The sequence below is a fragment of the Diabrotica virgifera genome, chromosome 1 (assembly GCF_917563875.1).
Source record: "Diabrotica virgifera virgifera chromosome 1, PGI_DIABVI_V3a".
Taxonomy (NCBI): domain Eukaryota; kingdom Metazoa; phylum Arthropoda; class Insecta; order Coleoptera; family Chrysomelidae; genus Diabrotica; species Diabrotica virgifera.
This window is the reverse complement of record NC_065443.1, coordinates 279,318,243-279,343,218: the sequence shown is the minus strand read 5'-3', so window position 1 is coordinate 279,343,218 and position 24,976 is coordinate 279,318,243. Positions and strand designations below refer to the sequence as shown.

The window sequence follows — 24,976 nt, the reverse complement described above, 5'->3', positions numbered from 1 at the left end:
CTGATGACTTTAAACTTTTTAGAACCATCTCATGTAATGAAGACTGTCATATGTTACAGTCTGATCTAAGTCATGTGGCTGGTTGGTTTAGAATTAATAAGATGTCACTTAATATTAGCAAATGTTCAGTTGTCACATTTACTCGTAAATTAAATTTCATCATTGAAGATTATCATATAGATGGATAGATGGTGTATCAGGGGTCTAGGGGGTCATCTATATAGTATTGTAAATAAGGCATATAAAATATTAGGTTTTATTATACGTAATTCTAGGGACTTTGATAATGACACAATTATAAGGCTCTACAATGCCATTGTAAGACCAAATCTAGAATATGCGTCAGTCATATGGTCCCCAACAACAGCTTTTAAAACGGATTTAATTGAAAAGGTTCAAAAGCGTTTTTTAAGATATCTTTATTTCAGAAAATATAGAGTGTACCCTTATATGATCTCATATTATTCAATGCTAAGGTATTTCAGTCGAAAGACTCTCTGCTAGAAGGGATCGGCAGTCTGTGATGTTCATATATAATATTGTAAATAATTTTAAGTATAAAAGCTGTGGAATGGTGAATTTTGTACATTTTAAGATACCAAAGATTAGGCTGAGAATTATAAATAGGAAACCTTTTTTTGTATGGAACAGTCTATCTCCTATCAATAATATGCTCAGAGTTTGTAATGAATTTTTAGACCAGCATCCAGAACTGGATTTTCTCGATGCAAGTTGTAAAGATATTCAGAAACTTCTGGTGGGCTGGGATAATTTTCAGATGCAATTAGAAGTTATATAACATATAACATGTATTTTCTTTTGTTATTGTTAATCTGTTGTTTTGTTTGTTAGTTTGTAAGTTGCCATCACCTGTGATTAGCATTGTAACATTTTTTTTTTGTTAATTACTCGCGTTTGTGATGTGTACCAATAAATAAATAAATAAATAAATAACCCATCCATGATGCGAATAAAGATAATATGACACAAAAGTAATCTATCATGACAGTACTTTTACAATGTTAACAAATAAAATGACAATTGTAATTCTAGGTTAGAAATTTGTCGACGACATATACATAATATATTTATGTCATTGGTAAATTCGGACATTGTATAGTGAAATTGAATTCTATATTTATTTATTTTTTCCTTAAAGCATTTTAAATATTAACATTCTGGCAAATATTTACATAAATATTGATATTTATATAAATAGACTAAGAGAAACTAAGAGAAAATGTAGTGTGATTTTTAATTTCAAATATCTCATTCAAAAGAAACTTATAATTTATTCTAAGGGACTTTCGGCCCTCGATAATAATGTAGTCTTTCATTCTGCGTTTAAATTTTAAAAAATATTTATTAGTTTTTTCAGGATTCGAAAAGAAATTTTCACTATGTCCGTGGTGATATTTTCCAAGTCGAACATTCGCTATCTTTGGTGACAAGACAGTGACAATTTTAAATATCTGACATGACATCGGAAATATTATGAGTTGTTGATTAAATAATATTGATAGTGTATTTGATATATAATTGATTTAAGACGTGAACTTAATAAAAAGTTATTTATTGTTTATTTTTTTATGGAAGATCCAAGCAGAGAATACACCGAGATATATTCTGTGATCCAAGTAGGTATTTTGTTGTTAAAGATGTTCAAAATTGTAAGCGTTCCTTCTTCTTCTTAAAGTTCCATCTCCTATCGGAGGTTGGATATCATAATGGCTATGGTCACTTTGTTGGCTGCTGCTCTGAACAGTTGTAGTGAACTACAGTTAAACCATTCTCTAAGGTTCCTCAGCCAGGAGATGCGTCTTCTTCCTTGGATCCTTCCTAGCATAATAATTCTCAGCAGCTCATATTTTTTTACTCTGGTAATGTGACCCAAATGTTCCAGTTTTCTTGTTTTTATATTCGTGTTATATATTTAGTAAGCGTTCCGTAATAACAATATATTATTAAAAAATCACTTTATCACTCTTCATCTTTTCTCGATTGACTATTAGTTTTTGTTGTACAGTATATAAATTATTACAGTCACTGAATACATAGTTAGTGAAAAAGTTATCAGTAGTAATTGCACAAGAGCTCTAAAATTCTATATTAATTTTAGAGATCGAGTGCAATTTGTTGCGATTATTTCATGAATAAAACTATTCAAAACCAAAATTTTATTGTAATTTATTTATGTAAGTACAAATTAGTACAATTAAACAACGCTAGTGTAGTCGCTAACCCCCACTAAAGGAGAAAGCACAACAAGAAGAAGAAGAAACACACAGTTGTTATAAATATTTGACGGTTGAAAGTCATCACTTTTATAATTTTTAAAACATTAATTGTCAATAATGTCACTGAATGTATTTTTTCATAGCAACGAAGGGCATCTGACGTAATATACTTGACGACGGGAAATTATCAAAAATTATCGGGTATAATATCACAAGAGAGTGAGAATAAATTGAAAATAATGCGACAGTTTTTCGAAAATTTGTTGTCTGGCAATAGACACGAGAGTCCGCAGGGCTCGAGTGGCTATTGCCCAACGACAACAAATTTGAGTAAAAATGAAGCATTATTTTCTTATTTATTCTTACTGTCGTGTGATATTCGTAAGATTATTTTTTAATACGTATATTATGGATATTTTCTTAAATGTGACAGTTGTCAAAACTAGGAAACTGGTTGCCATTAAACAGAAACAATCTACTTAAAAAAATTATATCGGTAATTTTCTACAGTAGATAATTCTCAGTATAATTTTAATCTGATTGGACAGAATTAAACACGTGATCAAATATCTTACTATACGATTGGAAGTTAAAATCATCAAAAAATAATCAGTTTAATTTTTATTTCTGTAGCTTTCTATTGGTCAGAATCTCCTATGAATGAAATAATCATATTAATTAACTGCATTAATAATTTAAGCAATTATACAATAACAGTTATCCAAGAACATTTAAAAGCCATCTCGTTAAAGTTAATGATGACATTGTCACACATTGTCAAGTAATGTTTACATGTCCATACCAGTGAGAATTTTACTACACGTAATTTGCTGTGTAAAGACAGAAAAAGTAGGGATAGCCGTAAAATATTTGCGCCTATGCTCTTAAGTACAACTCTTATAAAAATATCTTACAATAAGTAAATGTAAAACATGAGTTTTTGCGAACTTGAGACAAAATGTGAAGAGTTATACATATTTTACATAACTAAAATCTAAATATAAAAGTAGCTTTTATAAGATGGGAACCAATTGAATCCATCATTTTGAAAAGCGGTCATCTACACTTTTTTGACATTTCCACTTTCGTTGAATTTATATTTAATACACATAGAGACGTCTCTTCCACATGAAAACGGGTCAACTTTCAATGTTATTACCATAAGCACAGCATACCCCGCAAACCAGTTCAGTTTGAAAAGGGGTATCTCCTAGAGATGACCCGTTTTCAAAATGAACATCATCTGTTCATTTTAACCCTACGTTAGGCGCGCGATTATTGCTGACGAGCTTAGTCGCGCGGTCTACGATTGTAGGCCAATAGTTTTTTGTCGTATAATACCGGATTTTGACAAAATTAACAAATTAATGGTTAATAACATGTTTATTTATGTGTATACTTTGATACTAGATATGTTTTGTTCCTTGACTTTTCTCATTTTGACAGTGGTAAAATTAAAAACGAAGTCATGATTTTTTGAGTCTTTATTCGCAAGTAAATGAAAATGGTCACAAAAATAAGCTCAATTTAGTAAAAAACACTAATATTTTTTATCTTTGAACTTCTAGAATGACCAAGAGGGATGAATAATGAGGGAGTATCATTTTTTATCTTTAAACTTCTAGAATGACCAAGAGGGATGAATAATAAAGAATAGAACTGAAAATTAAAAAAAGAACAAAACTATTAAATGGTAAAAGTGGCACAATTTTAGTCCGTCAAACATTCAGTGCAAATATCCCTGAGGTGATCCTTGCATGCAAATTTGTCACATCTTTAGTGCAAATATCCCTGAGGTGATCCTTGCATGCAAATTTGTCACATCTTTGCATCTTTGTCACATCTTGTCGCATGCCGTTCTTGTTGACATATTGCAAATTCGTGCACAAATACAACATCATCCCACGTGATTTGTTGGAATAATAGGGGGAGGGGGTACGACTTCTTGAACTCCGAGCAGTACGCGAGCTCGTCGTCTAAGTTCTCTTAGCAGGGAAGGTATAGTTGATCCCTATTCAATTTGCGGTTTAATTAGTTTCAATGCTAAGTTTTCAATGAAGTCGCTTCTTGAAACTTTTTCATTTATGTTATTAGCTTTATATACGCAGCAGACTACATATTAGCTTTATATATACAACTAAAAACTGGAACGCACTTAGTCGCGCAGTCTACGGTTATAGACCAGTGCTCTTTGAATAATGGTAAAAAAATAACGCAAACAGATCGGCGGCGTTTAGCAAACTGAAGAGTAAGTTGGAAGTATTAGTGACAGCTACTAAGCGGGGCGGCATATGTGCAGTTTTCTGCAATTAGCGACCACTTAAAGGAGAGTGGTCTACAATTGTAGACCGCGTGACTAACGGAGGGTTAAGAACGGGTCATCTCTATTTAAAAAAATTGAGGTTTCTAGGTCTTTTAAAATTTAAAAACATTTTTAAAATATTCATCAGCTTGTATTTAGCCGTTTAATGTGTGTAATAAACAATATTCACATTATAATGACTATTTTTTTCTTTTCATACCTGCTCATTTTGAAAACGGGTCATCTCTTTTTCAAAAAATTGCGGTTTCTAGGTCTTTTCAAAACTAAAAAAATATTTTTAAATTATTCATCAGCTTGTATAGTGAATATTAAACCCAAAAAAATACTTAAAACAATTATTTTCCTAATAGTCTTAAAGATAAAAAGTTTTTGACCTCTCCTGTATAATTTAAAAAAGTGGAGATGACCTCTTTTCAAAATGGCGTATTCATTTAATCAAAGAGCCACTTACCTTCATTCCCCATTCATTTATTGCCAAATCTTTGGCGTTTTTCAATAGGTCAGATACTATAATCTTATGCAGTAATACAGTATCATCAATACAGTCTATCAAAGTTATGATTGTGGCATGTCCGTGTTCATGTTTAGATAATTCCACCACGTGTTCTTTAACTGCTTTCATTATTCCCTGTAAAATAAAAATTTTAATACATTTTTGCCAGTACCAGCACAGCATGTGATTTTTTCCTACACTACATGGGTTTCTAAAAAGTGAAGTTGTATAAAATATATAGGTACATGTATAGCGGTACGCTTTAATTACTATTTTTGCTAATTTTTTTTTTCTTAATTTTTAATAACTTTTCTCAAAACGAAATAATATGGGTCATATAGATTCACATGTAATATACAAACCAGATGCTAAAAAGGGCACGGTTTTACGAAACGAAATGTATCCTTAACCATATGTTTTTGGTGTGTTCAGTTTAACAAACTGAATTCCCCATAAATTAATTACCTTATCAGACCTTATGTCAATAACTCACTTTGGACATGCTCGAAAACGTTTCCTAAAACTGCAGAAATGTTTCAACTTTTAAACGCCAGATCTAAATAATTTATTGCCCTTCTGGTCAGATGGTAGAAACACAAACAGATTAGCGTCTGTGGTTTCTTTCAGCCAGGCAGTCGGTTACTACACCCCAGCAGGCATCGGTTGCTTGCTGGGCCGAAACAATAACAAACCCTCTTACGAGATGTATAAGCAAAAAACCTTTTTTTACCAAAAATAAATAAGTACAGTCCGTCTAATTTACTTACCGTTGCACGTCATTATTTACGTTAGAGATCTAAGTTGACATTGTTGCCCAATTACAAAAAATTCTTGAATTCATTTTAAATCAAATACATCACACAATTTTTGCGGAAGTGGATTATACAGCAAAACAACTTAATATTCAATGTAAATAAATAAAAACTTTAGAAATAGAAAACAAGAACTAAGTTATAATCTTACGTTAAAGTACATAATATTTCGCGTTGGTATCATGTGACGTCTCGGGCTATGACGCGGATGACGTGCAACGGTAAGTAAATTAGATGGAGTTATATATTATTGACAATTGTTTGCGTTTTAATTAATATTATTTTATATACTTGTTTCCGTCAACAGACACACACACACCTACCGGAACACATGTCTTAGATACAATGATTACAGAAGTTATAAAAAAAAATTAATAAAACCTCACCTTTCTGTCTTTTGTTGATCCATACCAAATACACTGCATAGCTGCTTTTGCTCCATCTTTACTATTACTAATAACAACAATATGAGGTACCAATTGACTGATCATTTCGCTCCTATCTTCGGCAGAACATTCGCTAAGATATTGGTATAACACTGTTTGTACTAATCCAGAATCCAAAAGTGATTTGTTCAAGATTTTAATTAGATTGGCTTTGGTAGCACCTAATAAGAAAATAATAAAAAAATAAAATAAAATTTAACCAACATAATCATCTCTATATTTATTAACACTTTCAATCATCACTATCTTTTACACAAACCACATTAAGAGATGTCGAAAAAGCATATGTTGCGTATGGGAACCAATAGGCAAGAGAAGTCGGAGAACACATATGTTTTCTACAGGAATCAAAATCAGAGATAGCGATTTTTCTTTGGCATTGTAGAAGAATGTCTACATTTCTAAAGAAGTGGTGATAAAGATAGGGAGGAGGAATTATTAATAGGGTTCGATTAAGTGATGATTTAAAATTGAGGTGGGTAATTCTAGAAATGATACAGCAAAAAATGTAATTATTGTTTTTCGCACGTGAAAAATTGAACACATATAATGAACAATGCTATTGAAGCTTTTGTAAGTGACTATACTTTTTAGAAGTTTTATTAGTATACTGCCGTCCTCAATTAAAACGCGGTATCTGCAAAAAAATTGAAAATCGAGTTTTTGCTATATTGTGGTTTCCTTGTGACCTTTATTTATGCTTCTGCAAAGTTTGAAAGCAGTATCATTTTATTTACTACCAAAATAAACAAATTGGAATATGCCGTATGTGCTAAATTTCAATAGTTGCTTAATTAAAATGCGGTAGCTAGAGTTCTAGAGAGTACTTAACTAAAAAGCGGTATGTGCTAGCGAGTATCATGTACTTGCCGCGTTTTAATTGAACATTTACCGCGATGTAACTTAAATATTTTTTCATTTTTTAAACATTACGATTATTCGTATTTTGAACATTTATGACATGTAGGTATTTTGTGTATATGTTACAGTTCAAGTTGATTCTCAGTTAGAGTCGACTCCAACTAGTTGGAGTCAACTTCAACTGAAACGAGCAGTAAAAGTTGATTTTAAAAATTTAAATCAACTTGTACTAGTTGGAGTTGACTCTTCCTGGATCGATTCAGTAAATGTTGATTATACGAGAATCTCAAGTGCATTTTTGATGAGTGTGCGTTTCTTTGTCTTGACCGTTTTAACTACTTATTAGTAGAGTCTGTAAGGTCGTCCCCGTTAGGTTAATTATTCTGATTCGATTTTTTGCACAAACTTACTCAAAGAAATACATCCTTATAACAAATACACAGGGTGTCACGCGGTACCGCGGTCGAAAAATTGTTTAACCAATTTTTGTTAAATTCAAAAAAATAATTTTTATCTACTTTATCTCATATTATGTAAGTAAAGGTTTTATTGTGTGAAAATTGTAAATATAGATAGCAGTACATGAAGGGCTTAAAGTGTGTCTGAAGTAAAAATGTATTTTAAATGGCTTTTAATTTTTCGCACTGTTTTTTAGCACACTTTCATATAATTAAACATCCTTAACTTTCGCTTTCGGGAGGAAATCAGACTCGCCCTTGCAACGGCAACTGAAATGCTCACAAAACAGCGACCACGGAAGCAAAGATGGATAACAGGGGAAATATTGGATTTAATGGATAAAAGAAGAAAATTCAAACAGCACAAAGCAATGTACAAAGCATTAAATAGAACCATTAAACAAAAAATAAAAATTGCAAAAGAAAAATGGATAACAGAACAATGTGAAGAAATCGAAAACTTATATAAAAAAACATGATGACTTCCATCTGTATAAGAAACTCAGGAATTCACAAGCACGACATATTCACAAGGACTAAATAATCGAATCAACGCAGAAGGCAAACTGATTTCAAGCCCTGAAGAACAAATAAACATGTGGGAAGACTAACGACGAAGCTCTTCCAGTACTGAAGTTCGAACTGGAATATGCTCTACGTCAACTAAAAAACAACAAATCTGTAGGAAAAGATGAAAAACCAGCTGAGCTGTTGAAGTTAATCAACGAGAAAACTTAGACCTTCTTCTTGGACTATTTAATAATGTTTACAATACAGGGACTATCCCTAAAATATGGCTTGAACCAGTCTTCATACCACTACCTAAAAAGAAGAATGCCAAATTATGCCAGGACTTCCGCCTTATAAGTCTATTAAATAACATTCTAAAGCTTTTCTTGCGTATCATACAGAATATAATATACAATAGAGTCTCGGTTATCCGCCCTTCATTTATCCGCCGTTCGGTTTTATCCGCCGCTCCATTTAAGTAATAATTTTTTTTTCAAATTTTTATAACTTTGAAAATATTAAAGAATGAGTAAAAATTTTTTAAGATGATATAAAATAAGCCGAGCATTCCGAGCAACAAGAAGAAAGAGCTGTCGATATTATGATGCTACAAGATGGCAAGTATTGGCAGCAACAAAACGAGATACATCAGCAAGGCAGATGAATATCGCTAGTTTTTTTCGTTCATCCTAAATCATTCTATCTACAATGTCCAATGTCAGTCAAAATTAAACTGATTCTCTTCTTCTTCTTCTTGTGCCACTCCTATCGGAGACTGGAAATCATCAAGGGCTCAACTTGTGTTTCATTTAACGCTCCCTATTATCCGCCATTTTTGCTTATTCGCCCTTCCGTTGGCCTGTTTATGGCGGATAACCGAGATTCTACTGTATTATAAAAAATGTGATGAGGTCACCGGTCAAGAACAATTTGGCTTCAGGAAAGGTATGGGGACACGAGAAGCAATATTCTGTCTTCAAACTCTGACACAAAGATAAGCAAGCAGACCTTTTTATCTGTTTCATAGATTTTGAAAAAGCGTTCGATAGGATGACGCACAAGACCTTGATAGAAAGATTGAACAACATCGGAGTCGACAAAAGAGATTCTAAAATTATAGAGGCTATTTATTGGAATCAGGCAGCAATCGTAAAGACCAATGGTAATACGTCAAGGCCAATTGAAATACAACGAGGTGTTAGACAGGGTTGTGTGCTATCACCCATACTTTTAACGTCTACTCTTAGGTAATATTTGAGAACTCTTTATCGCACTCTTCAGAAAGAATCAGGATAAACGGTCAGAGAGTAAATAACATCCGCTATGCAGATGACACAGTATTAATGACTGATTCGGACCATAGTCTGCAGATACTGTTGGATAGGGATACTGAGAGTTGTGAAAAAATGGGGATGAAGATCAATACTGCGAAAACCAAAGTTATAAAAATATCAAGGAACAAAAATTTACCTCTTCCAATAAATATGTGAAACACCAACAGCTTGAATACGTAAGCCAGTACAAATATCTTGATTGCTGGTTCAACAATAAACTTGATTATAAACAAGAAGTCAAGAGCGAAAATACAGGTAGCCCGACAGGGGTTTATCAAAATGAAAAGCTTATTTTGTAACAGTAGCATTAATATCAGCCTTAGATGTCGTTTTCTGCATTACTATGTGTGGTCAATACTTTTGTATGGAACGGAGGCCTTAAACACAACACAATACTGATGAACAAGTTGGACGCCTTTAAACTCTGGCTTTATAGAAGTGACTTAAAATACCTTGGACAACCCACACCACCAACGAATATGTTCTGAGGAGAATAGGTACAGGTAGGGAACTGCTAAAAATCATTAAAGTCAGAAAAGTTAGCTACCTGGGACACATAATGAGAAACGAAAAGTACCGCCTCACGCAACTGATCATCCAGGGTAAAATTGAAGGAAAACGGGGTCCCGGTAGGCGCCAGATTTCATGGCTTAGAAATATCAGAGACTGGACCGGCCTTGATTCAACATCTTTGTTTAGAGCCGCATTGTGCTGCAGTGTACTCGCTAACCTCCACTAAAGGAGAAAGCACCACAAGAAGAAGAACTTTCGCCTTGTCATGGTGATGAGATGTGAGCAATAAATTACAAAAAAAGTGTTTTTGTGGTTTGACAGAAGTTTGAATTTTTAAATGTCAAAATGGTGCAATGGTGCATCTCACTCGCACTCACATTGGTAGCTGCGTCAATATGCTCCTAGCGCTCATTGTTAATCATTAAAAATAACCGCTTAGTTTAGTAATAAAATAATAACAAAAATTTCTTCAGTATCTTGTAGGGGGGTCGTTAAAATTTTATTTGGTGACTTTCGGACTTTCTCGTGACTTTCGGTGACTTTCTCGTCACTTTCGGTGACTAATATAATTTTTAACTGAGTTATTAAGCCTTGAAAATGGTCATTTTCGTATTTTGAAATAAATATAACAATAAACAAGTACGAACAATAAATTTTACAGAAAAATCACAAAAGACCTCTTTTGACCTTGCTCCGAATGACCCAAATGATGTAAAGAAAATTGTCCTAAATGAATTTTTTTTGTGAGTTTGTTTAAAAAAGTTGTTTAAACAATTTTTCGACCACAGTACCATCTGACACCCTGTGGATTTGTTATAAGGACCTCTTTTTGAGTAAGTTTGTGCAAAAAAATCGAACTGGAATAATTTACCTATCGGAGGCGACGATACAGCCTAGAATATAAATATCACAATTTGAACATAATTATTTCCAGTAACATTTAATTTCTAGAATGATGACGTCATCTACGCTTTTTTAAATGAGAATAGGGGTCATGTGATAGCTCATTTGAAAGGTAATTCAATTTTCTATTCAGTAATATAAACATTAACATTATTATTTATACAGGGTGTCCAAAAAATATTTTTTTGAATTAAATTTTTTGACAAAAAGAAGAATGTGTGTAATTTATTTAACTCATAATACATTTTACTCCTATCAGAAAATAGGAAATAATGTGTATTTGACAAATAAGAATATTGTTTTTTGCTTAAATTCAGTATTAAAGCAGCCACCCACCTTCCTCTTGACAGTTTGAACATTTAATTTAAGCTAAAAGCAATGATTATTTTTCAAATAAACATTTTATTCTGTTTTATGAGAGCAGTAAAATGTATTTTGAATTAAATAAATTACTTGCATTCTTCTTTTTGTCAGTAAATTTAATAAAAAAAATAAAAAAATTTGGGCACCCTGTATAAAAAATTATGTTATTAGTTATATTATTGAATAGAGAATTGAATTACCTTTCAAATGAGCTATCACAAGACCCCTATTCCCATTTAAAAAATCATCGATGACGTCATCACGCCCAGATGGGTGACGTCACTACTATGGTATATATGCCAAAAAGTCGTAATTTAAAAATAAAAATTGACTTGTTTCGGGATTTTTTTCTAAAATCGTCCATTCTCGAGAAAATGAATTTATTCCAACCTTTACGTGCTCACTGTATATTATGAAAGTCAGAAACTAAAAAAAATCAAAGATTAAAGCTACCTCTATAAGATCCTGAAGAAATTTTTGTCATTATTTCATTAATAAGATATTATTTCTAATTATCAACAATGAGCGCTAAGCGCGTATTGAGGCGGTCGTCAATGTGAGTGCGAGTGAGATTCACCATTGGACGGCCCAAATGGTGCATCTCTTTAGCACTCACCATTGACGGCCGCCTAATACGCACTTAGCGCTCATTGTTAATAATTAAAGATAAAGCTTAGTAATAAAATAGTGACAAAAATTTCTGCTGGATCTTGTACAGGGGACTATAAACTTTGATTTGGTCACTTTCTGACTTTCATAATAATGGATTTTAACCTAGTTATTAAGCCTTGAAAATGGCTATTTTTGCATTTTTCAAATTTTAAATCGCGTATAACTCGACAACAATCAATTTTGGAGAAAAATCACAAAATACCTTTTTTTGCTCAGAATAACTCAAATGATCTAAAAAAAATTGTTCGAAGTGAAAAAATTATTTTTGTGAATTTGTCTAAAAAAAAATTGTTTAAACAATTTATCGATCAAGGTACTGCCTGGCACCCAGTAGATTTGTTATAAGGACCTCTTTTTGAGTAAGTTTGTGCAAAAAATTCGAATCGGAGCAATTTCACTAACGGGGACGACGATACAGCCTAGACTAATTTGAACATATTCAGTAACATTAATTTAATTTCTAGAATCGGCTGTTTGTGTGAATCAGAATCAACTTTTACTAAATGGCATTGGGAAGAGTATACTTTTCCTAGTTGGAGTCTACTTCTACTAGTAAATGTTGAATATAAATCTTCATTTTATATTTATAATCAACTTTTACTGAAACCAGCCGTTAGAGTCGACTCCAACTAGTTGGATTCAACTCCAACTGGATAATCAACTTGAACTGTAACATATATAATAAACAATTATAAGCTATTTTTTTTTTGGTAACTATTCTTCCTTGTAAAAAATCCTATTTGTAAATAAAATGCAGACACGGCACTATTTCTGATCCAGTAATATGTTTGCTGCTCAATTAAAACGCGGTGTATGACTTTTTATTTACAGCTTTGATAAAAAACATTATTTTTTTTAAGAAAATATTTTTAAATAATGTTCAACTATAATTAGAACATGATTTGCGTTAAAAAGTTGTCAAAACATGTAGAGTCCTGAGAAAAAATTTTGAGAGCCGATTTCTCGGTTTTAAGTTGGCTGCACATACCGCGTTTTATTTGAGGATGGCAGTATAGTTATTTTAATAATTTTTTGAATTATTACTAGCACCTGACAATGTATACTTAAATAGATAAAAAACTTCTTTGACATAGTGGTACATCTCATAAAACAGTAAGATAGGTACTTTCCTTGTACTAACAAACTTTTTTGAAAGAAATTAATAATGACCAAATTAACAGAGGGCAAAATTACCTAAATTGGCATCTTTTAAACCTGGATTATCTTTATATGTATCCCTTAAATGTTTGACATTGTTATCCTTGGTAGATCTGTAAAGGTCTCCATAAAATTCTTGAACCAAATACTGCTTTTGTAGAGGAGTGGCCCACGTGGAAAAAGCATATTCAACAACCGGAGCACTAATATTGCGTGTTGACAGTTTCACAGCATGGCCAACCATAGCATCTATAACTTGAGATCTTATTTCGTTCTTGCCATATTTTAGAAGTCGTTTTACACAATGGATACCATACTTTGATTGTAACATATTTACACTGACTGGAATGAGTTCCTACAAATAATTTATATAGTCTATAACTTCACAAGGTATAACAATAAATAAAAGTTTGTTTAACATGTTTAGTTTTTAATTATACATATATTATACAACCTATAAATGGCAACACTGCATGTCATCGAGTACCAGATGGTCCTCACTTTCCATGCTAATGCACCTGATTCTCTGGCTATCTGACAATAAATAAAAAATAGATATTAGGCTACTACCAACATGGAATTAAGAGGGAAAGAACATTACAAAAAGAAAAAAATAGAAATGAATATCAAATATAGAAAACTGTACTGGTTCCTTGGAAGGAAAACAGAGTGTGACTAACATCACAATGTTTATAGATAAATGTTTAATAGATATAAGATTGATAGAGAAAATTTGCTCATAAGTCCAATCTTCGTGGCATGGATTTGTTTTGTCAGTTTTATCTTCTCTTCTTCAGATGCAAATCCACTAATTCTTCTTCTTGTAGTTCCTTCTCCTATCGGAGGTTGGCTATCATCACAGCTATCCGTACCTTATTGGTGGCTGCTCTGAAAAGATCTACTGAGCTGCAACTATACCACTCTCTTAAGTTTCTCAGCCAGGAAATTCTTCTTCTACCTATAGATCTTTTACCCTTTATTTTACCTTGAATTATGAGCCTTAATATCTCATATTTTGTTTCTTGTTTTGATGTTCTTTATCACCTCGCAATCCTTTTGCAGCCTTCTTAACACTTCTGCATTTGTAACTCGTTGGATCCATGGTATTTTCAAAATCCTTCTATAGCACCACATCTCAAAGGCCTTCCAACTTCTTTATATTTTCTACTTTTAGTGTCCAGCTTTCCACTCCATACAACAAAGTCGAGAACAGGTAGCATCTTAAGGCTCTTATCCTCAGCTCCAGAGGAAGGTCTCGATTAACAAACATCTTTTTCATTTTTATAAATGCTTGTCTTGCAATTTCAATGCGTGTCCTGATTTCTTTACCCTGGTCATTGTTTTCATTTACCCAGGTTCCCAGATATTTGTAGTTATTCACTCTTTCTACTTGTTTTCCCTCGATATCCAACCTTCCTACTGTATGTTGCTTAGAAATAATCATGAACTTGGTTTTCTTAACGTCCATTTGTCTTGATGTAATCTATTTACTAATAGTTGCAGTGCATCTAGACTGTCTGCAAAAATAGCGGTGTCATCTGCGAATCTTATGTTGTTCAAGATTTTTCCGTTTATTGATATGCCCTGTTCTTCCTCTGATATTGCTTCCCTAAAAATAGCTTCGTTGTACAGATTGAATAACAATGGAGACAACACGCAACCCTGTCTAACACCTCTCTTGATTTTTATGGCCTCTGTTTCGTCATTTTCGATTTTAACCGTTGCTTTTTGATTCCAGTACAGATTGACAATAACCCGTATATCTCGACTGTCCACATTTTCCTCTTTTAAAAAAGTTTTATGAGTTTCTGATGTCGTACTCTATCAAAAGCCTTTTGATAATCTATAAAGCAGACATAGAGATCTTGGTTCATATCTAGTCGTCTTTGCGCGAGAATGTTAAAAGCGAAAAGAACCTCTCTCGTTCCTAGTCCTCCTCTGAAACCAAACTGGGTGTCATCTATATCTTCCTCTATTTTTTTGTAGTCTTCCATGTATTATTTTGAGGAATATCTTAAGTGTGTGGCTTATTAAAGAAATTGTTCTGTACTGGGAGCATTCTGTCGCATGTATTGACTTTGGTAGTGTTACAAATGTGGGCAGCAACCAATCCTGGGGTATTACTCCTGTTGTATATACCTTGTTGAACAGATCTAAAAGTATATGCAGTGTTTCTTCGTCAATGCATTTAATTAGCTCAGTGGGTATCTGATCTGGGCCTACTGCTTTTGCGGTCTTTGCATTTCTAATTGCCTGTTCTAATTCGCATATTATTATTTTCGGTCCTGTTTGTTCCTGTGGTTCTTCTTGTATCATTCTATCATCGTCGAATAGTTTCATTATGTATTCCTGCCAAAACCTTAATTTATCTTTGATGTCTGCGATGAGTTTACCGTTATCATCTTTAAGTATCCCATAGTGTGCTCGCTTTTTGGTACTTGTTAGTTCTTTTATTTTTTTATGCATATTAAAGCTGTCAAGCATATTATTTTCTGTCATACTCTTCTATTTCTTTGCATTGTTCTGTTAACCACTTTTCCTTGGCCTTTTTTATCTCTACTTTAATTTTATTTTGTAGTTCTTTGTATTTTGGCTCATTTCTCCCTTTGGCTTTTCTCCTCTCTTCCATTAATGCTAGAATTTCCGAAGTCATCCACTTCTGCTTTTTATTTGTCTTTGCAGGCTTTAAATTTTCTTCCCCAACCATTAGCAATGCCTTCTGTATTTTATTCCATTTTTCATTGACATCTTCTGATGTTAAAATTTCTTCTTCTACTTGTGTTAGATTTGAGTTGACTTGTTGGATCATTTTTTGATGTATTTCTGTTTTTCTTAATTTCGTATCAAGTGATGGTTTATTTTTACGTCTTACTATCTTTTTGAGTTTCAAGTGCATTACTGCTATCAGCGGGTTATGATCTGAGTTGACATCTGCTCCGGGGTACGCCTTTACTGCTTTAATTGAATTTTTGTATCTATTTTTGACCAGTATAAATATAGTCTATTTGGTTTCTGACAATGCGGTCTTTGTTGTCTGTAGGAGATCTCCAAGTATACAATCTTCTGTCGGGTAGCTGGAACATTGTGTTCATTACTGCAAAATGTTCATTTTGACAAAAATCCACGAGTCTATCCCCTCTTTCGTTTCTGACAACTAGTACAAATTCCCCAACATATTCGTCAACTTTTCCTCTCCCGATTTTAGCATTTAAGTCCCCCATTACTATCGTAATGTCGTCTTTTCTAATAGATCTTAAAATTGTGTCTAACTCCATGTAAAAATGTTCTATCTCCTCTTCATCCTTCAAATCCACTAATGGATATTAGCAATCACATTTTCCATTAACTCTCTGTTGGCTTCAGCTGTCAGCTTTATACATTTGAGAAAGTTGTAGATTATATTCTGTACCTAATTATGGTCTCCTGTTCATATCTAAATTCCACTATTGCTTCTCCATTGGCACTTAGCTTTTTGCCTCAAATGGTAATCTCAGGAATCCAGTGACATTTTTTGAATAGATGTAACCAACCACTGGATGCATTGAAAAGTTCTTTAATTTTCAAGTGTTGGTGAAAATTCTAAGCCTGCTTAGTACATATTGGCCCTCCAATGTTTTCTGCACTTGGAAAGTGCTTCATTAAGTTGTTGAAAACTCAATAATTTTAAAGATTTCCTTGCAGATATGTTCTCTTGCGTTTAACACTGGTTCTTACCATATTGCACACAAAGAAAATGTTAAGAATATAGCAGAGTAGTGACCCTTCTCTAGCGCAAAACTAAATGTGACACATTCAGTGTAACATGCAATGGCACATGACAAGCTAATAATTTTCAAAGATTTTCCAATCACTGGCGCTATCGATATTGCATTATACAGTGTATAGGGAGTTTTCATAAAGTGATTTATGGTGAAGCTATTTCATCAAAGCAAAGATAATCAGTGTTCTACCATAATTCACTCATTTCCGAGCTCATTTCACAGGGAAAAAATTGGGGACTACCAGCAAGGATTCAGAGAACTCAAATCCATTATAGATGTGATCCACATAATTACATAAACAATCAAAAAATGCCATGTACACAACATAGAACTCCAAACCCTCTTCGTAGACTTCAGACATGCCTTTGACTGCATTGGAAGAAATAAATCTAAAATAAATAAATTGATCTAGAGCTAAAATAACAACAGAAGAAGGCAGCACAAAATCAATTGCAATAGAAACAGGAGTGTGACACGGTCAACCACACTATACCATAGCAGTAGATGGAACAATCAAGGCCAGTAGAATTAAAGGAACCATAGCTCACTCCTCAACACAGGGATAACAGGAAAAATAAAATATAGTCGGAAAAATGAAAGAATACCCATGAACGATCACATCAATCATTTATTTTGTATTTGCTGTCTTTTTCTTTAAATAACAAAAATTTGTTATAGAAAAACACAGCAAATACAAAATAAGTGATTGATGTGATCGTTCATGGGTATTCTTTCATTTTTCCAACTGTATCTACTCTGCTCTAGACGAGAAGATAACAGGATGAGAGAAATCAAGATAGAAAACTACACTTTTAAAATATTTGAACAATTTAAGTATTTGGGAGTAATTGAGAATGGCAAAAATAAGATAAGTGAAGAAGTAACCTAGCAAATATTAGCAAGCAATGAAACATACTGGAGATATCATAAGCTAATAAAGGACAAGGACTTATCCAGAAGTATAAAACTGAAAATATACATACAGAGTTGCAATCAGACTGGTAGTTACATATACTTCGTCCAATTTACTTATCGTTGCACATCATCCGCGTCATAGCTTGTAACATGATACCAACACGAAATATTTAGGCGGTAGGTGTGTTCTTTTTTAGAATCATAATGATTCTAAAAAAGAACATACCTACCGCCTAAATATTTCGTGTTGGTATCATGTTACAAGCTATGATGCGGATGACATGCAACGGTAAGTAAATTGGACGAAGTATACACAGTTGAGACAATGTGTATCACAGAAAAAAATAAAGAAAATTATTAAGATTAAGATAATGGAAACCAGAGAAATCAGAGAAGAATGAACCATGAACTAAAAGATGTGATGAAGGGAGAATATATAGTTACATTTATTAAAGAACATATACTGAGATCGCTGGGCCACATAGAGAGAAACAGACCTGCTGATTAAGATTACCAGATGGAAACCAGAAACTGAAAGACCAAGGGGGATGAACTAGAGAGAGATGGGAGGACCAGGTAATGAGAGATATCAAAATCCTGAAAGTAAGAAACTACGCATATATCAGAATGAGTGGAAGAAAATTGTAACAAAAGCTAAGTCATACAACAGACTTTGACAACACACAACAGGAATACGAAGTGATTCACTACAATAAGCGAATCAGAGAGCTCCAAATAGGAGCACAAACATTCCATCTGGAATGAAAAGTCTTGATGAAGCCTTAAGAATTTGCAAGCTTTTTCACAATACACAAAAATCAACAAAATCTGTGCTGCATGCCCCTTTTTTGTATACTTACTTTTGATATTTGATTAATGACCAAATCTGATGCATATTTCAAAAGCCACTGCACAATTCTTGCAGTATCATGTGCAAGAACAAATTTCGGATAATGACCTCCACCTTTTAAAAGACTGTGCAGCTCATTTATCAGTTGAATCCTTTTTTGTTCTCCTCCATTCAGAGATTTTTTCCTTAATTCCTCACCAATTCTTTTCGCTTTTACTATTACATCAAATCCATCTTTGTTTTGCCTTCTTTTGAGTTTCAGTTCCTTCTTTTTCTTTTTAAACTCATTCCAGTTTTCAAATATTTCTGGTTTATTTTTATCCTTATCAAACTTTCCTAAAACAAAATTTTTATTCATTTCAAGTAAAGCATACCTTACAAATATAAAGCATACCTGTCTTTTTATCTCTAAAATTATTATTGGAGACAAATTTAGAGTTCGGTTTTGTAAAATCTTTTTTTGGTGCTGGCTTGTCGGTTTTACTATGCTTTGTACTACCTTCGACTGATTTCTTTATCTTTTTAGACTTGTCTGTTGTCCCATTTTTTTTTAATTTCTTCTTAGGTGGACCCATTGCAGGTTCACTGTTCGCGTTTTTAGTTGTCATATCGCTTAATAGTAAATATTTCTACAAAATAATTAAACCAAACAACACTGAATCTAATTTAATAAGTTTTTATTTTAAATTACACTTTTATAAACTATCAACATTTAAACACACGTGTGATTAATGACAGCTAAATTATAGGTTAGGTCACGATAGGGTGTGATGTGGCTGCATACTTTAGTCAACCAACAAGGCCACGGTTCGAATGAACTACTCGGAGTTTTTGAGTTAACCCTACTTTTACATCTGAGAGGAAGAGGACATCATTTATCGGATTTATTTGTATTTTGCATTACAAAATACTCTTCATCAAAATGGGAAGAAAAATTCCTGGACGTAAACATCGAGGAGTTCGAGATCCAGAAAAGCAGGCTGCTGTGAGATTCGAAAGGTACCATAATCATTAATAATATTTTATCATTTTAACCAGCATGTTTTAGTTTAAAGAATAAAATTAATGCTCCTCCTACAAATCCTGATCATCAAGAAGTTTCAAAAACCCTTCAAAGGATTATAGATTTGAAGAATAAGGTGAAGAGCGGAGAATTGTTTAAGCGAAACAAACAGCCCAAACCAGAAGACAAAAATAATGAAAATAAGGAACAGCCCAAATTCAAAGGAAAAAATAATGGAAATATCAAAAAAGGTAAAAAACCTTTTGAAAGGAAACCTGAAAAGCCAGCACGAAAATTTGTGCAACTTCCGGGTGAAACTGATAGAGCTTTTGTTCATCGGATGAATAGAATATGTACTGAAACAGTGAAAGAAGCTGAATTTGAGGATAAATATGGTGTTGATATTAAACGAAATGAAGATGGAGAGGTAAATATTCTAAATTTAATTTATTGTTTAGCGTAATAAAACTGTTAAATCCTTTCTAAGAACAACAGTAAACTGATAGTGATAATTTGATTAATGAGGAAAATGAGCAATAGATAAGTTAGATCACATGAGACTTTTCTTCTTTGGCCCTTTAATTCATCCAACTTTGAACATAGGCTTCCCTCAGTTTCCTCCATTCGCTTCTGTTTTCAGTGTGTTCCTCCTATCTTTCTAATGTCATCTCCCCATCTCATCTGGGATCCTCTCTTTCCTCTCCATTGTTGTACCATGGTATTCCACCTACTGTCCGTTTGTCTGGAGTTATGACCAAAAAAAACTCCATTTTAGCCTGGCTATATCACCTTCTGGCAACGATACCGGGACAACTCAAAAAAACCTGTTTCGAGAAAATTGAATTGCAAGTTTTTGTCATTTTGCACAGCTATTGTATGCTTTGAGTTATATTCGTTTTTAAATAAAACTATGCTCTTTGTTTCAGTTGATATCAAAGATTGTTTTTCAGTTCATTTTGGCAATCTTTTGGTACCACTCGAGTTAATAATTAGCAATTAATTGAAAAATTTTTGAATTGTCCCAGTATTGTTGGAAGAATCATTTCATTATTATGAATATTTTTGTGATCATTGTGGCATACACACTGAGACAATTCAAAAGGTTCACAACGGATTTCAGCGTTAGCCCACTACTCGTGCCGAGTTTACCTCCTACCACTCTGAATGACACAGTGGACCTTGTGCCCTCACTCGGAGAGTATTGCACTTAAAAATGTCCCAGTCATCGCGGATTATAGAGCTTAAAATCCTCTATATGTTAGTGTAGACATCTCAAAGACGACCAATTTTGAGTTGTCCCGGTATCGTTGCCGGAAGGCGATATGTTGTCCTGCGTCTTTGACTTTTGTTTCATTTTTTATCCAGTTGTTTTGCTTTTTGTCTTTTAATTTTACTCCTAACATTGCTCTTTCCATGGCTCTTTGTGTCTTCATTATTTTATCCATGTTTGGCATGTGTATGTGAGATATAGTGCATACAGTGCATACTCCCATACACATGCATGTGCATGTGTATGGGGTCATGCACAACATAAACAGTAGACAGACATATCGTCGTCGTGGATGTCAAGAGAGAAACCCACATTTGCATACAAATAAGCTAACTGCACTATCTCAATCAGAAAGAAATATTTCATATTGTAGTGAAGAGCTCTAAGTGAATATGAAACTTGTTCATATACTGCGATACTGCAGTTAGCTTATTTGTATGCAAATGTGGGTTAGCTCTCTTGACATCCACGACGACGATATATTGTAAGACCGGATTACCTCGAATATTATACTTTCAATGTTTCAGGTGGAGGAAGTAGTGAAAAGACAAAAAGATGAGCTAGAATTATTGCTTAAAAAAGCGAAGAAAAAGAAAATAAAGGAAGAGAAAGATGGCAAAAAGAAGAAGAAGAAGAAAAAGGACAAACCAGAAGCTCCAAGGTTATCCAAATGGCAGAAGAGAAAAAAGAAGTTGGATGAAAAGCAACAAAGAAAAGAAAATGTGAATGTTGATGAATTTAAAGAATACAAAGACCATGTTAAGTTTGGGGAAATAGCTCATGCCCCACCTTCTTTAATAGCACCAAGAAGAGCAGAAAAGCTACAATCTGCACCTAGAGTAAGTATGCAATTATACAAGATGTCTGGCATGGTTTTTTGTTTTAGCTAGTACATTTCTTTAAAACATTCGCTAGCAAGGGACTCATTTATGAGCCATATTGATTTTCCCCATAGGCCAGTGTCTTACCCGTGAGCCGAGGATCACATTGCATATTATAATGGCAATGTAAATAACTCTGGTACAAAGACTAAACTGGCTTGGTCACCTAGAGAGAATGCCAGATAATCGAGCTGTAAAATTAATCCAGAGATGGAAGCTCCAAGGAAATAGAACAAGAGGAAGGCCCTGTAAAAGATGGATAGACGACGAGTTAAAACCATGAACATCAGGCAGTGGCGAAGGAAAGTATCTGACAGGGCAGAATGGAAGAACATTGTTAAGCAGGCCAAGAGTCACAAAAGGTTGTAGTGCCATTAGGAGAAGAAGAAATAGCTCTGGTCTGTGAGGATGAAACTTAAATGCCCCCATGGTAGCAAACATGTTAATTTCAATTTCTTTGATTGAGAATAATATATTTTGTATCATTGAAAACATATTTATATAAATATCTTTTTAGCCTGGAAATAAAAATTTGTTGTTAAAATCTGTCATTAACAAAAAACCAGAAGTAGGAAGTGTTGACTTGAAAAAGAACAAAGATGGTATAAACAAGACTAGTAAAGTGATAGATAAGAAAGGCAAGCGAAAAGAGCTTCCAAATTCCTTGAGGAGACAGTTGGACAAACAGCAGAAAGAAATTATAGAGGCTTATAAAAAAATAAAGCTCCAAAAATATAGCAAATGAACTGTGTAATAAATGATTTATTGTTTTTATTATTAAACATTTTGTTAATAAGTCTTATATTACTATTTCATTATGACCTCCCATACTTAATATTGCATGTTATGGGAAAAGTAACATAAATTTGGTCCAATTCACGTCATATATTTAATGACATCATAATCCAATAGTACAAACTTGACGACAAACATATTCAACATATTTTTCCTCATATATTAGTTTTTTTCTACTGCCAAGTGTAGCAGGAAAGCTCTGTTGCCAAATAAAAAACATATGTTTATTTAACACAGCAGCTCACGGCTGGGAGGCTGAAAGACTTCGGTAGATGGTCTTTTGGTACATAGTATCAATAATCTTCTCTCTCTGTATTAAACAATATACATATCTGTATTTTGTCTTCCCCAATTATAATTTGAAAATATTTTTTGACTCTAGCAAGAATAGGATATTACCTCCGAATTCTATCCTACTGCATGGATTTTAATGAAATTTTGGGCCTAACCTCTACTTATCTTCTAATTCAAAGTCTACCCTATGCCGATGTGTGCTTTTATCTTGGGGGTGGTTCCCACCCCTTATTAGGGGTGACTCGAAAAAGATACGAAAAAAAGATACCACACAAAAATGTAGGGCTTTTTCAGATAAAAATTTCCTTTTTATTTTTCATTACTGTATCTCTTATCATTTTCAAGTTACATGGAGAAAAAGGAAGATTTTTAAGAAAATTTAAAAATGCGCTCTATAATTTGATCTTCTTTTTCAAAACCCATTAATTTTAATCCAGCCCAACTTTTTGAAAATAGAAATAACACTATAATAAAAAGTATTGTAGAAGGAAAACGATGTATTTAAATTCTGATGGATGAGGGGTTAAATATACTTCTCATTTCTTATTAAAATACATTAGTCATTAACTTTTTTGCAGAATATCTCGCTTAGTTTGCATGTAATCGACAAATATTATTGCTAATTTTAAAGGTCTTTTCAAGCACTACAAAAGTTATTAGTATCATTATACACCTAAAATGGACAGTTTCTCTGTTATTTCAAGTTGAATACACCGATTTGAGCATGCAGCAAAAAAACAAACTCTTCTTACCTACCATATCCCTCTTTGTATTTTAACTAGAAGATTTATGAAGGAGCGAATCTCTTTGGTTTTTTATAACCTACAGAAATATTTTATATAGTTTTTTTGTTAGATGCATAGTTTTTAAGGTATTCGCAAAAATCCGTCCGAAAAGGTGTCATTTTTCAATGAAAATGGCCAATTTTCAACCACGAATAACTCAAAAAGTAATGAGTTTTCAAAAAATAATCATAGAACTGTTTTTGCTTAAAATTAGGTTTTCTAGCCTTTTCCGTGGCTATTTTAACCAAAACATTTTTCACCCCCGAGAAGGGGTGGGAACCACCCCCCAAGATAAAAGTTCACATCGGAATAGGGTAAACTTTGCTTCTTGAGCTATTTCCTACTTACTGTGAAAATGTCAAGTAAATAGATGTAGTAGGATGGAATTCGGAGCCAAATACCCTCATTAACTGCCCTAATATTTAACCTCCAATATTATGACAAACAGCCAATAAGCATACAACAAAAAACATCACGACAGTGAACCTCACGAAATGTCTACAGAAAATCTATGCAAAATTTCAGGTGGATCAGTCCAGTAGTTTTTGAGTTACAAAGCCCAACACCTTTGAAAAAAGCAGCCTTGACAAAAACACATTTAAAGTTTTGACAACTTTCATTTTCAATCTCTTTTTTGTCTGTCAAATCGTTAAGTGATACACACCGGAATATGTTTTTGAATCACGGAGTAATTTACAAAAGAGAAGAGAAATAGTTGTTGAACGTTTCTCACTATGCTCAATCGTGAATCTGCTGTAAAGTGAGTCGAAGGTAGGGATATTCAACATGCTATATTTCCGGTAATTTTGCTCCAATCAATCTGAAAATTTCAGAGAGTATTCTTGCAGTCATGTGGTTTCATTTAAATTAATAAAAAAATCGAAAACTTCAAAATTTTTAAACCATACCCTACCCCTTCGAGCTTCATCTTAGGATGATTTACTTTATTCTGTGTCACGTACCCATATATCGTCGTCGTTACGGCAAAAGTCACAAAGTCCAAAATAACAAATCTGAGAAAACGAACATTTAGTGACTTCTGCCTGACAACAAAATGGTAATTTTGGACTTAGGTATGCATATTCAGTGACTTAATCAACCAACTCTACATATTTTCTAGGACTTTGTTATTTCTGCCAGACTATCAAAATTGATATTGTGAAGCGATCAGGACACTTATCTCAATTCTGACAAAAGTGGACTTAGTGAATTTTGACGTGACGACGACGACATGTTGATATTTCTTAAGACGTGGAAGCAACAAATTGTGAAAATAACAATAGAGTTTTCACATCGTTCAAAATTATTAAAGATAACAGAAAAAATAAAAGAATAAAAG

The 24,976-nt window shown here is 33.2% G+C and overlaps 2 protein-coding genes across 2 annotated transcripts in view; one reads left to right on the top strand and one right to left on the bottom strand.

Annotated features, from left to right (window-relative positions):
• Positions 1 to 19,365, bottom strand: part of LOC126879099 (protein penguin) — a 33,921-nt gene extending 14,556 nt beyond the window's left edge. Inside the window, exons 1-5 of the mRNA XM_050642042.1 lie at positions 19,004 to 19,365; positions 18,620 to 18,945; positions 13,120 to 13,438; positions 6,252 to 6,472; positions 5,012 to 5,188 (exon numbers count right to left, since the gene is read on the bottom strand). Coding sequence (XP_050497999.1) covers positions 5,012 to 5,188; positions 6,252 to 6,472; positions 13,120 to 13,438; positions 18,620 to 18,945; positions 19,004 to 19,217 — 1,257 coding nt within the window. The 5' untranslated portion in view covers positions 19,218 to 19,365. The remainder of the gene's footprint in view (positions 1 to 5,011; positions 5,189 to 6,251; positions 6,473 to 13,119; positions 13,439 to 18,619; positions 18,946 to 19,003) is intronic.
• Positions 19,366 to 19,390: 25 nt separating this feature from the next.
• On the top strand, positions 19,391 to 22,565 carry LOC126879102 (coiled-coil domain-containing protein 137). The gene is made up of 4 exons (XM_050642046.1): positions 19,391 to 19,608; positions 19,658 to 20,039; positions 21,410 to 21,721; positions 22,281 to 22,565. Exons 1-4 carry the CDS (start codon positions 19,532 to 19,534, stop codon positions 22,506 to 22,508), a joined length of 999 nt encoding a protein of 332 aa, XP_050498003.1. The 5' UTR covers positions 19,391 to 19,531; the 3' UTR covers positions 22,509 to 22,565.
• Positions 22,566 to 24,976: the final 2,411 nt, after the last annotated feature.